Source organism: Heterocephalus glaber, unplaced genomic scaffold, assembly GCF_053883595.1.
Source record: "Heterocephalus glaber isolate CG9 unplaced genomic scaffold, H.glaber_assembly_v1.0 deba00001531, whole genome shotgun sequence".
NCBI lineage: Eukaryota > Metazoa > Chordata > Mammalia > Rodentia > Bathyergidae > Heterocephalus > Heterocephalus glaber.
Genome location: NW_028258329.1, coordinates 5,176,641 through 5,194,381, shown reverse-complemented (window position 1 = coordinate 5,194,381; position 17,741 = coordinate 5,176,641). Strand labels below are relative to the sequence as shown.

The following is a 17,741-nucleotide window of genomic DNA, read 5'->3' as shown; positions in this document are numbered from 1 at the left end:
AATTCCATCTCTTTCATCTGCACCTATGGCCTCATGCAGGAATTCTCTACAATCAGTTGACAAAGAGGAAGAGAAGACTCGGGCTTGGTTTACAGATGGTTCTACATGAAAGTGATCAGTTCAGCACTGCATCCCTTTTCTGGGACATCCCTGAAGGACACTGTGTAGGAAAATCCCCCCAGGGGCAGAAACTCAAGCGCTTGAATTTGTTCATTTTGCTTGAGAGATGAAATGGCCAGACTGAACTATTAACTGATTCATGGGCTTTGGCCAGTGGTTTGGCTGGATGAAACTTGGAAGGAACATGATTTTTAAAATTAATTTTATTGGTACATTTAAGGTATACAATATAATGACATTCATCCTTGGAAATTTGCACCTTTACATAATCTCTCCTGGTTCTTATTTTTCCCCCATTCCCCCGCCCTCTCTTCAACCCCTCCATCCCTCCCTATTTACAAAGACTTTGTTTCCATTTTTTCATTTTCTCATATTAATTCCACTCTCTTCTTTCCTTTCCCCTACCCTTCCCACTTTCCCTTTGCCTCTTTTCTTCCTATTTCACATTATCTATTATATCTTTTACTCCTTATTTATACTTTCAGTTTCTCACACTAGAAACTATTTGGTATTTACAAGAGTGTCCTATTTATTTCACTTAAGAGTATCACCTCAATGTGCATCCATTTAGCTATAAATGTCTCTAATTTCTCATTTTTTAAGGCTGAGTAGTACTCCATTTTATTAAAAAACCACATTTTCTTTATCCAGTCTCCAGTTGATGTGCATTTGGGCTGTTTCCAAGGTTTAGCTATTACAAACTGTGCTGCTAGGAACATGGGTGCACATATATCACTGTGGTATGATTTTTTTAATTCTTTGGGGAAGATACCCAGCAGGGGACTAGCTGGGTCAAATGGGACTTCCAGTCCTAGTTCTTTGTGGCATCTCCATACTGATTTCCACAGTGGTTGCACCAGTCTACACTCCCACCAGCAGTGGAGTAGTGTTGGAAGGAACATGATTTTAAAAAGTGGTGACAAGATATTTGTGTCCCATATCAATGATCACCAAAGGGTGACCTCTGCAGAAGAGGTCTTTAGTAATTGAGTGGATAAATAACCAGTTCTGTGGATACCAGCCAGACTCGTTCTCCAGTCCCTTCTTCTATTGCCCCATAAGCTCGTGAACAAAGTGGCCATGAAAGCAGGGATGGAGGCTGTGCCCAGACTCAGCAACAGGGACTTCCACTCTCCAACACTGACATCACCACTGTCACTGCTGAGTGCTGGATCTGCCAGCAGCAGAAACCAACATCGAGCCCCAACAGGAAACTATTCCCTGGGGTAATTAGCCAGCTACTTGGTGGCAGGTTGATTATCTTAAAATGCTTCCATGATGGAAGGAGTAGCCTTTTGTTCCTAGTAGAACTGATACTTTATATGGATATAGATTTACCTTCCCTGCCCACAATACTTATGCCAAATCTACTATCCATGAACCTACTGAGTATCTTTTCCACTATTATATCATACAGGATTGCTTCTGATCAGGAAGCTCACTGCACAGCCAATGTAATATAGCACTGGGCCCATTGATCTTACCGTGTTCCCTGTTTGTTTTAGACCATTTGGGTTACCATTAAAAAAAAGCAAAGCCAGAAACTGGTGACTATATAAACAACAATGACATATTTCTCCGAGTTCTTGCAGGCTGTGCAGTCAAATTTCAAGGCACTGGTGGATTCTGTGCTTGGTGAGGACAAACTTCTGGTCCACAGAAGGTCTCTTCTTCTTGTAGCCTGATACGGCAGAAGAGGAAACAACCTCTCTTATAAGGCTGCTAATCTCATTCAAGAGTGTTCTGACTTAATCACCTCCTTTTGGCCCCATTTCCTAGTGCCCTCTTTGGGGGTGAGGGTATCAGCACATGGGACACAAACTTTCAGACCATAGAGTCCACTTTCGGAAGCATCCGGCTTGACTGAATGATGGAATAGCCTGTTGAAGATTAGAGCACAAGCGAGGTGAAAATATCTTGCAAGGCTGGGCGAAGTTTTCCAGAAGGCTGTCGGTGTTCTGAATTAGGTGTTTTGCTCATAGCCAGGATTCACAGGTCTGGGAATCACCCACTTCTCCCTGGGTTCTTTCACCCTCTTTCTCATACTTGTTGATACTATTTGTGTTAGCTCATGTTATGGCATGGAGTGTTTACACTGATTGGGGTTACTGGGCTCCTGTACATGGTACATCTTTATTCCTCTCATTTCCCCTTCCTCTCCTCCTCACCCTTCGCCCTTGCTCCCTTGGACAAGTGGGTAGGAGGAGGAAAGGGATTAAAAACAAGCTGTAATATGTTTGTGTAACCACTCCCCACGGTGACTGTATGCTGCATGGATGGAAACATTACTAATGAAACCCTAAAAACATTTTTTAAAGTCTATCCTATAGAAAGGTAGCCAACAAGTTCGGCTCCTGTAACCCTGGATATTCTACTTGTTGGGAGGCAGGCTGGAAAGACTCCCTGGGGCCTCCGTCCCTCATCTTCCTCTGAAGCACTGGCTGTCCTCAGAAAATGAACAGCACATTTTTATTTCTTCCACTTCATAAAATGATGTCCATTTTCGGACTGTAATAGTTACCTCTGCACTATGCAAAACTATGGATATTCCATCTTTAGAAAAGTGGTATGTGCTATGGAAAGTCCTGAAGTCTTTCACTTGCATTCCTGTCCTCACTGAATGTGCTCAGCAAATCCTCAGTGAGTTCTTACTATTCAGCAGGTGCTCTTCTGCACGCTGGAGATAAAGCAGTGAACAACTCACAGAGCTCCTTGTCTGGGTGGGAATATTTGGGCTTTGCTTTTTATTGCCAGTTCTTTTTGTTTGTTACAGTTCTATTCAAACTGTTTCTTCTTGAGTCAATTACAGTAGTTTGGTTTAACTCACTTTTTCCAATTCATTGAGGTTATCTGTTGGTATATAACGACTCATTATACTCTCTTACAATCATTTTTATTTCTACAAAGTTGTTAGAGATGTACCCTTTCACTCCAAATTCGTAATTTGAGTCATTCTCTTTCTCTCTTTCTCTGTTAGTCTAGCTAAAGTTTGTCATTTTTATTAATATCTTCTGAGAATCAATTTTTTTATTTTGTTGGCCTCCTCTATTATTTTTCTCTTCATTTTAATTTTTATTATATTTTTTCCTTTCCTTGCTTCAGGTTTAATTTATTCTGTGTTCTAATTACTTAAGGTGAAAGAACAAGCAAAAGACCTGTAGGCTATGAATGTTTCATTTTATTCATTATTGTGTCAACTATAAATTTTTGTTTAAGCATTTAAATTCAACGAATATTTATTGGATATCATAGCTACATCCAGGGTTTATATAGTGCTTTTGTTTTTATTCACTAATTTTTTTCAAAATTTTATTGATTTCTTTTTCATTCTCTTGGTTACTTATAACTGTTCTGTTTAATTTCTACATATTTGTGAGTTTCTCAAATTTCCTTCTGTTACTGAATTCTAATTTAATTCCGTTGTGGTTGGAGAACATACTCTGTATGACTTCAATTTAAAGTCACTGAGAGGGCTGCAGATGTAGCTCACCAGCACTGAGTTCAATCCCCAGTACCAAAATAAATAAAATAAAATAAAATAAAATGAAGTCATTGAGAACTTGTTTCATGACCTAATGTATGATGTATCCTGAAGGAGGTTCCTTGTGTATTTGAAGTACTCTGCCATTGTTGGGTGGAATGTTCGAGACAGGCTGGGTCTATTGGGTTCATAGTGTTGTTCATGTCTTGTTAACCTTTCCCTTTGTTTTATCCATTGTGGAAAGTGGATCACTGTTGAACTATTTCTCTCTTCAATTCTTTCAGTTTTTCTTCATATATTCTTGGGTTCAGTTGTCCCATGCATATATGCTTCTGATCATTATATTTTCTTAATAGATGGAGATTTTTGTCATTATAAAATGACCTTTCAATCTAGTAACAACTTTTTTCTGAAAGTCTATTCTGCCTGATACCAGTAGATCCATTCCAGTATTACTTTTTGCACAGAAAATGTTTTTCCATTTTTTTACTTTTAACTTATTTGTATCTTTAATGTGTCTTTTACGAACAGCATATGGTGGGATCCTAGTTTTGAATCAATTTCACCAAACTCTGTCTTTTTCATTTATGTATATTTTTGTCACAGTAAGGATTGAACACAGGGATTTTGTACTCAGCTACATCCCCAGTCCTTCTTATTTTCTAACTGTGAGATAGGGTCTCACTAAGTTGCTGACTTGCCCAGGTTGGGCTGAGACTTGTGATCCTCCTAGCGTTGTGGGATTACAGATGTGCACCCTTTGTCCAGCTCTAATTTTATCCTTTGATTGGAGTGCTTAATATATTTACACTTAATTACATGTAATTATGAAAAAGGCAGAATTTATGTGTTTCCTAAACATGTGCACAGTCCTGCATGTGTGCACAGCATTCTGGATTCCAAGGAATATGTCAGAGATTTTCAAGTAACTGAACTCACATCTTCCACTTTTCCTCATCTTTTCATTACCTTCTCGATGATCCCAACTGGTTTCACCACCTCAGGGAGACATGATGGGAAACAACTGCAACTGATTGCCTTCAACAAATGCCCTAGAGTTAGGGCTGCTTTCACAGAATGAGTTCTGAGCCAGGTCAAATAAAGACAAACTCCGAGAATGGAACTTTTCAGGGTGCTGCCACACACGTCAAATGAATTTTCTGGGGATGAAGCTTTTGAGGTCATCTAAACCCATTCTTTTCCCTTCAGTGGTGGCCAGTGTGCTGGTTTTCAAATCCACTGTAGTTTTGGGACTGTTCGGTTACAGGGCTACTGAAGAACTGGGAGGAGCGGAGGGAGACTGGTCAAGCCAAAATGCCACAAAGTTCACCATTCTCACCAAGATTCAGCACTTTGCTTTGAAATTCAGTAACTCTTCAGACGGTTGCAAGCTGTTATGGTTTAGATCCAAAATATCCCCCCAAATTCTCATGTGTGTAGAAGGTGACTGCACCTCAGGGCTCTATGGCTGACTTCCTGTTAGGAGCCGGACCTGGTTGGAGGTGGATCTCTGAGGGGCATGACCTGGAAGGGTGTCTTCCCTCTCTGCTTCCTGGCTGCCCTGACATGAGCAGCCCTCTCCTCCACCATGCCCCTCTGGCATGTAGCTTCTGCCTTGGAGTCAGCCAACCATGCCTTGAAAACATCAGCCTAAATAAACCTGTCCCCTGTAAGTTGTGGCTGTTGGGTATTGTGTCTCAGTGACAAGGAAGTGGCTAAGATACAAGGGTCGGGCTAATTTGTGGAGTTCTGATAAGGCTGGTTTTGACCATTTTTCTTTGCCAATGTTCTCCTTTTTTTGGAGAAATGGATTTTCCACCACTCTGGAAGTAATTCAGATTAACTTTTTTATCTCATTATCCTGAATGGGTTCCTCAGCCTCCAGTCTTGAAAATCCTTCACCTAAATATCTTACCAACAGTATGATAAGGTGATGCAAAAGGCCAAGCATACGTAAGAAATGGGGACTACAAAATGCCAGACCCTGATCTTTCTCCTAAGTACTGCTTTGAGGTCCTGTACAGTGTGTGGGCAGACATTTAAGCGTCAAAGATCTCCCAATTCCTCATTGTGTGTGAGAGCTAAAACCTCCCTGTAAGTGAAAGCAGAATAGGTTTAGAGCTGCTTTCTCACCTAAGTGACTGTGAAATCATGTTGAGAGCCCAAACCAGAGGGAGATTGTTTTGTTCTAATCTTATGTGCTAATTAATTTGAAAATTAACTGTTTAGATAGAGGTCCTGATTGGATGCACTGTGAGGGGAGAGGGTTACCATTTGATAATTCTGCCTGGTGATCACTGGTAGTTTTCATATAGTCATTATACGTGTCACACACAGATACACACACACACAAACACACACACACACGAGGCAGTCCTTGATGCACAGGTTCAGATATGCCTGATATCAGCTGTTACATTTTTCTTAATATTTTGTTTATATTTTTGTCCACAGTAAGACAGTTCAAATTTCAGGGACCACAAAATATGTATTAGCTGTGCACAACTGCACGTACTAGTACATGTACACAGCACTAACTCTGCTAGGTAAATCACAGATACCCACATGACTAGTGACTTGGCATTGGTTATTCAGTTTAGGCACCGACAGCAAAGTGTACAGTTGCATCACTTTCTTTTCTCTCAGTGATAAATCCACTCAGCACTGTATAAAAATGAATAACGGGAAGTGGAAATTGGTTAACAAAGATAAAAGTGCACCAAAGGCAAAAAATGATCAGGATGGAAGTGAAGTGAAAGTAGAATGGAATATCAATTAATTTGTCTTGGGACACAATACCTGACACCCACAGCTTGAAGGAGGAGAGGCCTACTGGGCTCAGGGTACAGATCACAATCAGCGGGCTCCAAGGTAGACACGGCGTGGTGGAAGGGCACTGCAGAGCAAAGGGGCTCCATCTGCGGCAGCCAGGAAGCGGAGAGGGAAGGAGGAGCCTGGGAGGGAGACAGAGCCTGCCTGCAACAGCAGTCCTGCTGCGGATCCATGAGTGGATTGAGCCCCTGAGGAGCACGGTGCCCCACGATCCAATCCAATCGCTTTTCACACACAGGAGAACTTGCGGGACGTTTGAGATCCAAGCCATAACAGAAGTACAGAACTAGGCAACTGTGAGAATGCTGCCTTTGCTGTGGCTCTAGACAGGGAAGCCCGGAGAACTTAGTGACCCGAACTGAGGTGAGGAACACGGTGGTGACAAGAAAGATGGCGACTTAGCGGAGGAAATGAGGTCACCCTTACAAATGACATTACAGACCCTCTCCGAGAGTTTGTCCATCAGAAGCAGCGCAAAGGATACAATGCCCAGAGTCATCTAAATGTGCTGCTTTGCCAACACTCAGAAAGTGCTGGCCAGGTGCGTAACAGTTACACGAAAACAGCACTGTTCCGGTTACTCTTGATAGTTACTTTTTAACAGAGAAACACATTTTCATTCTCAACGTCTGTAATGCTTTAAATTGCAGCGTATCAACACATTAGCTCTTGTTATGTTTTTCTTTTCCCCGTATGTGTGTAAGCGTCAGTTAAGAGTTTTGAAAATATTGACAACATCTTAAAGGTCATGGAACAATCTTAATTTTTCTGTGATTACTGAGATAGTTTTACACCATCCAGAACTACCCTGCCAATGAGGACTGCATACGCGCATGTATAATAAATATGCAATGTCTGATATTATATATAAAGGTAAAAATCTTTCAATACGTTACGGTAGGATCAATAACAAATATGCAATGGCTGTTATAGATAAATGTAAAATGGTCCGACGCGTCAGGGTACAGCTATAATAAATATGCAATGTCTGTTATATGTAAGTGTAAAGTCGCCAACACGTCAGGGTCGCTTCTATAATGAATTTGCAATGTCTATTATGTAAATGTAAAACCGTCAACCACTCACAAGCCCCCGGAGGAAATCACGAATTTGTAAACCCGCTTTCCCGGGATGCCGGGCAGGGAGCGCGCTCCCCGCCGGGCGACGGCCGCGACCCGGGGCGCAGTGTGGGCGGCGCCGCACCGGGCTGCGGGTGTGCGCCGCGGGTCCCCGGCGGCGCGGGAGCGGGAGGCGGTGCGCGCGGCGGCGGCGGCGGCGGGAGCGGGAGCGGCGGCCACGCAAGGCGCGGCGCCGGGGAGCGCGGGCTCGGGCGGCGGCGGCGGCGGCGGATGGCCCAGGGCTGATCTATGCGGCGCCTGGAGGGGCTGTGTCTGCGGCGGCGGCGGCGGCGGGGCCCTGCCCGCGAGCGGGGCGGGGACAAGATGAAGTACCAGAAATACCTGACGGTGCTGCAGATGGCCATCGGCGTCACCCCCTCCAACCGCGGCAGCCTCCTGCCGCTCAAGAGGAAGCTGTGGTGAGCGCGCGGGCGGGCGGCCGGGCGGGCGGGGGCGCAGCGCCCACTTCCGGGCCGGGCCGGGCGCCCCCTGCACGGGCGGCTGTGCCGCGACCCTGCGGCCGGGCCTCCGCCGCCAGCCCTCCCTCCGAGCTGGCCGCCCGCCGCGGCCCATCGCCGGGCTCCTGGGACTGTGCCGGTGCGGGTCGCGCGTAGCGTTTCCGTCACGTATTTCTCGGAAACCCTCCGCGGCTGAGCGCATAGTAAAGTCCGAGCCGCTCTCACGGCCGGCGAGGGGAGTGAAGTTGTGACATGAGCGTTGCATTGTCAGGGACGGTTATTTTATCCGCATGCGTTCCGGTTCCTTCGACCTGGAAACTGTTATTGAGGTAACGGGAAAAGCACACCCGTAAAGAAAATGTCTGGAAGTTATCTAGATGGGGCTTACATAGTTACTCTCCATCAGATTGTAGATTGCGCTGGTAGCCTCTGAATGTGCCGTATGGAATCCGTTGACACTGGCTTGAGATTTAGGCTTACTCTTCTTGCACCAGAGAAATAAGGAGAGGGAAGGTGAGTACAGATAAAAGAGGCCAGTGACCGTTATAGTCGGTGGTCATTTTGATTTTAAAATTAGTAGTCGTTGTAAATGTTTTATTCAATCCCATTGAACATAGTCCAATTTAATCCTAAAGTTGTAGAGAAAGAAAACGAGGCTTCTTTTATGTATTTGGAGAAAGTAATTCCTGTTGTATAGAACATGAAAGAATGATCCAAGGTACATGGAGACTGACCAACCAAGAAAGAGATGACTGAAACAATGCCAATAGTGGTCAGTGGGGAAAGTGAGACCACCAGTACAAGCAGCAAAGCTCAGATTTCAGCTGTGCCACTTGCTGTGTGACCGTAAGCACGTTACCAGAATATCTGGTTTTCCTTCTATAAAATGAGAATCCTGTTGTCTGCCTCGTGGGTTTGTCCGGGTAATTCTGATAGGGACTACACAGCAGCTACTACTCTGCCTGGCTACAAAGATGCTTGGAAAAGGTTGGTGCCTTACTCCCTGCCCTCCCTCATTTGTTAACAATAAAAGAAGAAATTTATTCTGCAAAAGGCATTTTAATTTGATGAACAGCAAGGAACATTACATAGAAGACTAGACTGGTGAAAGTTGGCAGCAGTGGAGTTAAGAAATGTCCATGTGGTGGGTAGTTGGGGTATATAGTTCAGTGGTAGAGCACTTATCTTTTATGTAAGGACCACAAAGTAATAATAGGAATAATAATAATACTAATGATAGAAATAATTATGGTTAGCAAATAAATGAAGGGCAGGTCCCTCTTATGAAGGAGATAATATTTGACCACGACTTCTCGGGTCGATGGTGTACAGTGGGGAGAAAAGACATCAGCTCCAGTGCTGTCACTTCTACCCTGCATTTCTCCCACACACTTGTTAATATCCAACACACTATGTTTTTTACCTATTACTATGTGTTTTACCTATTTTTCATATAGATACATCTCCTCTCTCGCCACTAGAATGTAAGATGCATGCAGAAAGGGTTTTGTTTGTTTAGTCTGTCACTAAATCCCCTGCAACTGGTTTTTGGTAGAAAATAGCTTCTCAGTAAATATTTATTGAGTAAATAGATAAATGAGTTCTTAATAATGCATGGCTGGAAAAGAATGTTAAGGAAATCTGTTTTCTTAATGCTCAATTTAAAAAGATGTGGAGATAATATTTGAGAAGCTCTTGGGCATGAATATGATCAGCATTTGATTAAAAAGTTAGGAAATAGGTTTATTTTTTTATTATCATTTGGAGCTTCTGAAAATACATTCCCCCAACACAGAATGTGTGAAGAGAGGAAATAAAATCCAGGTAAGGTTTGTGTTATAGCAGTTCACATTGGAGGCAGGATGTGCATTAGGGCCAGGGATTAAAAACCATTTTACTAAGAGATGGCCTGCAAAAGACTGGTGGTTTGTATAACTTTTCCATGATCTTAGATGAGTGTTTTCAGAGTTTCCACTCCATACAAATGGTAGTGAAGAGAAAAGCGTACTCCACAAAGACTCTCCAGAGTGGGTAGTACTTTTCAACACAGATATATAATCTCTTACTTTTTTTTTTTTTAGTTAGAGCATATTGTGCTGCCTGATTCATTTATCTCTTATTTTCTCTGGAATTTTTTCTAGACAGCATTTCATTTTGGCAGTGTCGTAGTAAATGCATGTGGAGAATTTGAGATGTAAGGCTATGTTGTGTGCCTAGCAGATAGGAGGATGGAAGTCCCAACTCCTGAGTGGAGGGTGGGAATCCCTAGCACACGTCACCAATGCCGGTCAGACCTTGGCCTGCACCAGCGTGTGCCCACGTATGAAATTTTTGAGGTCATACTCTGAAAACTGGCCATGGCGTAGATAAAGATGTGTGCAAAGATGTTTATGAAAATGTGTGCACTGTTTCTCTCTTTACATTATTGCTGTCTGGGTGAAAGGCTGTGTGCCTGAAAAGACCACACCTGTGTAAAGGATAAAGAGGAAAGATCTAGTGCTTTGTTCCCACACTTCCATGTAGTTTTGCATCTGTGCCCATCAGCTTTCCTTCTTACAGCGTCTTTTTCTGATCAGCTTTTGAAATCCATTAAGGAATATTATATTCGTGGACGAATTTAGGTGGAAACTGAAGCAGAAAAACAGACCCACATTGGTGGAACCTACAGGAGCCCTCTTCTTCTTGACCCCTTTTCCTTGTCTCCTAGAAACAGAAAGCAGGAGTGTGAGCAGTGTGGTTCTGAATCATGACCATTTAGGAACCTGGATAAAGGCTTGCTACCCCAGACAGGAGTAAGTCTGTGCAACCTGCTGGCTTCTTTGGGGACCTCCTGTAATCACCAGTGATGAAGAGAAGCAGTGGGCACTGTATTTCCTAGGGCCACTAGAACACATGGCCACAAACTTAATGGCTTTATATTTTCACAGTTTTGGAAGCTGGAAGTCCAAAATCAAGGTGTTGGCAGGGCCACACTCCCTCCGAGGCTCTAGGGGAGGTCCTTCTTGGCCTCTTCCTGTTTCTCGTGGCTCCAGGCGTTCTTTGTGGACTCATCACCCCAGCCTCTGCCTCCATCTTCCCTTGGCCTTTCCCTGTGTCTGTCTTCTCTTCTGTCTCCATACGTATGCTTGTCATTGGATTAGGGCCCACCTGGATAATCCAGGATGATCTCATCTCAAGACTTTAATATCATTACATCTGCACAGACCCAGGTTCTAACTAAGGGGACATTCTCAATGAGGTGGCGTTCACCCTGCTCTTCAGCAGAGTTGAGGCCCAAATAATAATTACTCCTATTTTATGTGAAATGTGAAAAATCTCATAACAATTGCATTGTTGCCAACAGTCTTCGTTTTTGCATCAAGGGCTCTTAGGAGTGTGTACACTGATCTTCGGGAGAAGAAAGATTGTCATTTCATTTTTTTCCTAGTTCTAGAAACTTTTTCCTGGTCATGTGAGTAGGTGGTCATTGAAAGCCACGTAGTATCTATGTGCTCATTCAGGTAGCCATCCAGCAATCACATTCTGAAGTATTTCATTGAGTGACTACTGGTAGACCCAGCGTAAGCATCCTGTCATTTAACCTATGAGGTAGATGCCATCATTTCGCAGTTTTACTAATGAGGTCACTGCCTTGCCCAAGGTCAGGCATCAGGTCTTACACTGGTTGAGTTAAAAAGACAACCAAGCAGGAAGATGACAATCGGGGAAGAAAGGACAGCTGGAAGTAGGTATGGAATGACTGGGAAGTACCCCAAAGGACATGTTTCTCCAAGGGTGATCCATGGCCCACCCACGGGCCACCAAGGTCCTCTGCTGAGATATAACTGGCTCCAGTACCCCAGTCCTTTAGAGAAAATTATAGTTAATTACACATTAGTATTTATAACTAAAAGTCCATTTACTGTTTATCTGTTACGTGAATGATTAAGGTTGTGCAGTCTGATACTTACAAACAAAAAATTAGCATTTTACTGCCATTTATGGAAGAAGTATCCTTAGAAGGATTCATTCTCTTTGTAGAGTCAGCTACCCTGCTGTTCTCAGCACTATCCAAAGCTCCTTTGCTCACACCATTGTTAGCATCCCCTCCTCTAGGGGAAGATGCTTTGCTACCACTCTTTAGCATTGTCTTGAGTTAATTGTGGCTGTCCAGTTGCTGATATTTAAAGATTCGTATCTTGTAGAAGGTGTTACTCTGTGGACAGCTTTGTTCTTGTGTAACTGCTTCATTTTTATATCATCTTGTTTATTTATTTTTCGCCCAATTCTTTGTTATAACAGTTCTTTCCCACTGGAAATTTGAAAGGAGGGAGGTAGAAGAGTTTGAGAGTTGTTTGTCCTAAGTGGGCTGTGGTCAGAAATGGCTATGAACCAAAGCCAAGTTATGCACAAAAACAAGTGAGTAAAGCCTCTCCCTGGGGCATCAGGCTTTGCGAGGAGGAGGACAGGAGGCAGCGGGGCGTTCCAGCACAGGGAGGGTCGAGGGGTGGTTGCAGAATGTCAAGGGGTTGTGTTGTGCTGACTGTGTATTTTGGATGAGTGAAATTTTTGATTTCTGCTGAATTTAAAAGACATTGCTAGGCCATGTCAAAGGTTTAGCAACCTGTGTAGATGACAACCAGCAGAGAACCAGAAGTTTGCGAGTGTAGGTGTGATGCCTTTGATAGGGTTGGTGTTTATCTTTCTCCTGATGTCCTGGACCAGGGCACAGTACACAGAGACAAGAACTGAAGGGTAAACGGTTTACTGGGTTGTTAATAACATCTGGGCACGTGCCAGCTATCGCCCAAATGAGGGCGGGCCTCTCTAGGGAGCCCTGCCAAAGCAGGCAGAGTTAGCCTTCAGGCCCTGGAGGGGTTGCAGCTTCCTTCCCGTAGATGCTGAGAGGGGGACCTACGGCCTGGACCAGGTGGAGAGGAAGGAGATGGAGTGCACAGGGCCTGATTCGGGGGCCAGGCTGGCAGGACATGGGCTGACCAGGTCGAAGGGGTGGGTCCATTCTTCTAGTTATATTTATGACTTTCTTATGCTTTTCCTTGTCATTGGACTTAGTATTACATTGAGTTAACACTGACACATGTTTGTAAAATTTGGTGCATATGAATTCTTTTCTTCCTTTTTTTGCAGTGCTGGGCTTTGAATCCAGGGTCTTTGCACTGAGCTCCATCCCTAGTCCTCCCCGCCCCCTTTTTGAGACAGGGTCTTCTAAATTGCTCAGGCAGGATTCAAACTTGTGATCCTCCTGCTTCAGCCTTACAAGTACAGGGATTACAGGTGTGTGCCACCAGGTCTGGCAGTTAAGAACTCTTATTCAAGATTTAGATTTTAGGCTGATAGTTTTGAGAAAAAGGGGAGAAGAGGTGATGCCTTTCTAAGTCAGAGGAGAGAAGCATGGAAAATATTAGGCAGATCTCTTCATCAAAAAATTTGATAATGTTTTCATTCATATCCTAAAATATCACACCCTCTAACCAGCACTGTCAATACAAAGTGAGAGAAGAAATAAAGAGAAAAATAGACTTGTCTATTGTTTTATAATTCTGCCTTTCTAATGATGGATAAATTTCTTTTTTAAGTTAAATTTGTTTCTTAACTGATATAAACAAACTTAAAATTGTACCGATTTATGGAGTACCATAATGTCAAATCAGGTTAAATGCATCCAAGTCCTCAAATGTATACTTTTCTTTATGGTGAAAACATTCAAAATCCTTTCGGCTCTTTTGAAATACACAGAATGTTATTAATATCTGTAATGCACCTAACTGCAACTTAATACTCATTGATCAGTTGTTCCCTATCTTCCCTTCCTGACTACTTTCCCAAGCCTGTGGCAAGCACTGTTCTAGAGATCAACTTTTTGCATTGCACTATGAGTGACAGGATGGGGCATTTGTCTTTTTATGCTGGGTTTATTTCACTTAGTGATCCCCAGTTACATCCATGTTGTTGCAAATGACAAAGTATCTTTCTTTTTTATAGCTGCATAGTATTCCGTTATGTATGTGTACCATATTTTCTTTTTCTATTCATTAGTGGTTGGACACTTAGGTTATTTCCATTCCTGGCTTTTGTGAATAGCACTGCAATGAACATAGGTGTGCACATGTGTTTTTGGCATACTACTTTCATTTCATGTGGATATACCCAGTAGTGAGGATGCTGGATCATATGGTAGTCCTGTTTTTCATTTTTTAAAGAACCTCCATTTTGCTGTCCATAATGGTTGCACACATTTCCATTCCCACCAGCAGGGAGCGAGGGCTCCCTTTGCTTCACAGCCCCACCAGTGCTTGTTATCTTGATCTTTTTGGTGATAGCCATTCGCACTGCTGTGCGGTGATATCTTTTTGTGCTTGCTTGTGATTTGTATTTCCCTGATTAATGGGGTTGAGCATTTTTTCATGCGCCTGTTAGTCATGAGTATGTTTTCTTCTAAGAAATGTCTGTTTTTGAAAAGGCCCATTTTGCTTTGTGTGTTTAGGCATTTCTTTTTGGAGGTGGGGATCTCAGTATGTTGCCCAACCTGGTTCTGAACTCCGGGAGTCGAGCAGTCCTCCCTCCTGAGGCCTCCTACCTAGCTGGCACTGCAGGAGTGCACCATCTCACCTGGGTGCCCATTTTTAAGCTGAGTTCTTTCTTTATTTTGCTCTCGAGGTTTTGGAGATCTTTGTATATTCTGGATATGAACTTGTCAGATGTGTAGCATACTAATATGCTCTCCTGTTCTGTAGGTTGTCTCTTTACTTGTTTTCTTTTCTTTACAGAAGCTTTTGTTTATTTTTGCTTTTATTTCCTGTGCTGTTTTAGCCTTGACCAAAAAAAAAAATCTCTGCCTCTTCCAGTGTGTTTCAGAAGTGTTTCCCCATGAATAAAGTTCTTCATTGTTTTTTGAAGCTTGTACCCTGCAGGGAAGAGAACAAGAGTTGTATGTTGTGCTTCTTTCTGTATTGAGACCCATGAAAGTGACATTGTTGAGTTTGTATCCTGGGAGCTGAACTGAAAAGAGAATTTATTGGAAACTCAATGAAATAAAAAGTTTAATTTAAAGAACCACAACCAAACTGATGGTGGTCTGAGTAAACAGTAAGAATGCCATCACTGGGCCAGCGTTTTTGTGGATACCCTCGAAAGTGTAGTTAGTGGATGGGGGCCTGCTGAGGGGAAAGCCTTGTAGGACTGGGCTAGAGCTTGTGCGGAAGGCTGCTGCAAACATGGGGGTGGACCAGTTGGTGAAGCATGGAGGGAGGGAGGAGCGGTAATCGTCGTTGATGCCCTGGTGTGTGCCAAGTCGTGGACAGTGGTACATGCAGCTTCCTGTGCTGAAGCAGTAAGTGTGGCTGCTGGGGACAGAGAGGGCTTTTCCTGAGGCAGCTGCTGAGCCCCCTGACCCAGAAGGAAAGTTTCCTCCCAGGAGCTGCCAGAGCCAGTGAAGTGAGGCACAGTAGACAGTGCCGCCGGGAAACGGATGTTCTCCACTACAGATATAAGTAGACATTAGAAATCACCAAACAGCTGGAGCAAGCCTGTGAATTACCAAATTAAAAAAAAAAACAGAGATTAATCCCTGAGAAAATAGAAAATCATTGGATTACATTCAAATAGATGCAAAAGAATATTGCAATAATGAAGTCTAAGTCACTTTAGAAATTTAAGACTTATTGCTAGAAAAGAGAATTGCCAAATTAACAAGATTGCAGAGCAGGAAAGCCGTTGGGAGGAGTAAGCTAACATCACTGGAAAGCAAAGGGATCGAAAGAATGGAAGAGAAGTTGGGAAACATGGAAACTGTTTCCAGGGGACAGGTGGGGCTTAGTGGCAGTGTGGTGATGCTGGGATGAGGGGCCGGAGCTGTGCTGGGGCTGCATGTGCTTGAGAGCGGGTGAGGATGCTGATGAGCTTGGGCACTGATGGGAAAAAGTGAATTTAAATATGTGCAGTCTGCCTTCTATACCTTTGGCCCCACATTGGCAAATGCTGCCAACTGGATGTAAATATTTGGGGAAAATTGCATCAGTTTTGAATATGTACAGACTTTCCTTCATCGTCATTATTCCCCCAAAAACGCAGTGTCACAACTATCTGCACAGCATTTACATTGTATCAGGTATCATAAGTCATCTAGAGATGACTTAAAAGTTACAGTAGGGCCTGTGTGGGTTCTGTGCAAATACTCTGACATCTTGTATAAGGGATTTGAGCATCCCCAGGTTTGGGTATCTGAGGGAGTCTCTGGGGATATCAAGTAATGACTGTATGTGTGTATGTACATGTATAAATGTGTGTGTTTGTGTATATATGCATACAGTATGTGTTAATGTGTGTATATAGTTAGCTAGAGGTGCCCTGATTAGATGTATAACTTGTAAATTAGTTGGAAGGGTAAAGAAGTTACCAAACGCAGTCATGTTAATAAGGCAAAATAAATAAATAAGTAAATAAAAAAGCAGGGCAGGGGATTTAGCTCAGTGGTTCCGCCGCCTGCCTCGCAAGTGCAAGGTCCTGAGTTCGATCCCTGGTACCAAAAAAAAAAAGAAGAAGAAGAAAGCATGTAAATAAAAAAAACACATAAAACAAGATGGCAGAAAGAATTCTAAACATGTTAGTAAACATAGTAAATTCAGAGAGATTAAGTTAATCTCAAAAGATGTTTACTCTCTGATTGGGTAAAACAACAAAACAAAACACTCCAGCTGCATGCCAAGAGTTAAAGGCATGGCTAGAAAGGAAAAGAAGGGAGAGATTTGGAAAGATTCAAAATATAAACATACAAAAAACTAAACTAGGAAAAGGTTAGCATAAACAGGTAGATAGGTAAAATTATCATCAGACAAAAGAACATTTAAAATAAAATCTGTCATTGGTACAGTGACTTTCTATATGATAAAAGATTAAGTTCCTAAGAAGATATGATCAAACATTTAGACATCCAATTTAAAAAATTTCAAATATAAAAAGCAAGGATAGATTTATAAGGATCAATTGACAGATCCATATTTGTGATGGGAAACTATAATAGTCCTTTTTACAGAAATCAGCAGTTCAGCAAGACAAAAATACAGTGAAGGATACAGAGAAGCTGAGTTATAAAATAATAAGATGATAGAGTTGCCTGCATTCTTAAGGATTTTCCCAGTGGGCATTCTCATACACTGTTAGTTTTAGATAGTGTATTAGTCAGTTTTCCCATTGCTGGACACAATACCTGACATCCATGACTTAAAGGAGGAAAGGTGTAATTTAGCTCATGGTTTGGGGAGATTCAGTCCATGGTTAACTGCTCCAATCAGCAACATGATGGTGGAAGGGTGTTATGGAGCAAAGCTGCTTAGTTCATGCCGACTGGGGAGCAGAGCAGGGAACAGCACAGAGAGGAATAGATGAGGGACTGTGTAATGTACCCAAGGCCTCGCCTTCGTGACCCACCCAGACACGCTCAGAAGTCTGCTCTGCTAATCTGCTAGGCATTTCTTAATCCAGTCAGGATTAATGGTCACAGAAAGCAAGGCCTGTTAATACTTAGAAAGCTCCTACCCTTGCCTCTAGGACTCTTTCCTAAGTTAGTATTAGATTTGTACACAGATTTGTCAAGGATGCTGTCTTGGATGCTTTATAGTGTGATAATAGACATTTGAAGACAAACTGAATCCCCATCAGTAGGGGAGTAGATGAGTAAGTTATATGGCATCTATGTTGTGGAATACTATTTAGCCATTGATAAGAATCATTGGG

The 17,741-nt window shown here is 42.8% G+C and overlaps 1 protein-coding gene and 1 long non-coding RNA gene across 8 annotated transcripts in view; one reads left to right on the top strand and one right to left on the bottom strand.

Annotated features, from left to right (window-relative positions):
- LOC110350721 (uncharacterized) overlaps positions 1–7,971 on the bottom strand; it is a 78,868-nt gene extending 70,897 nt beyond the window's left edge. Inside the window, exon 1 of the long non-coding RNA XR_002397461.2 lies at positions 7,894–7,971. This is a non-coding gene — a long non-coding RNA (uncharacterized LOC110350721). The remainder of the gene's footprint in view (positions 1–7,893) is intronic.
- Tjp1 (tight junction protein 1) overlaps positions 7,774–17,741 on the top strand; it is a 207,598-nt gene continuing 197,630 nt past the window's right edge. For 6 of the 7 annotated variants that reach the window (XM_013075100.3, XM_087188282.1, XM_013075099.3 and 3 more), the window contains exon 1: positions 7,774–7,970. In XM_013075100.3, coding sequence (XP_012930554.3) covers positions 7,801–7,970 — 170 coding nt within the window. In that variant the 5' untranslated portion in view covers positions 7,774–7,800. Of the gene's footprint in view, positions 7,971–8,429; positions 8,523–17,741 lie in introns of those variants that run through there. The other variant, XM_021264738.2, reaches the window with a different exon arrangement.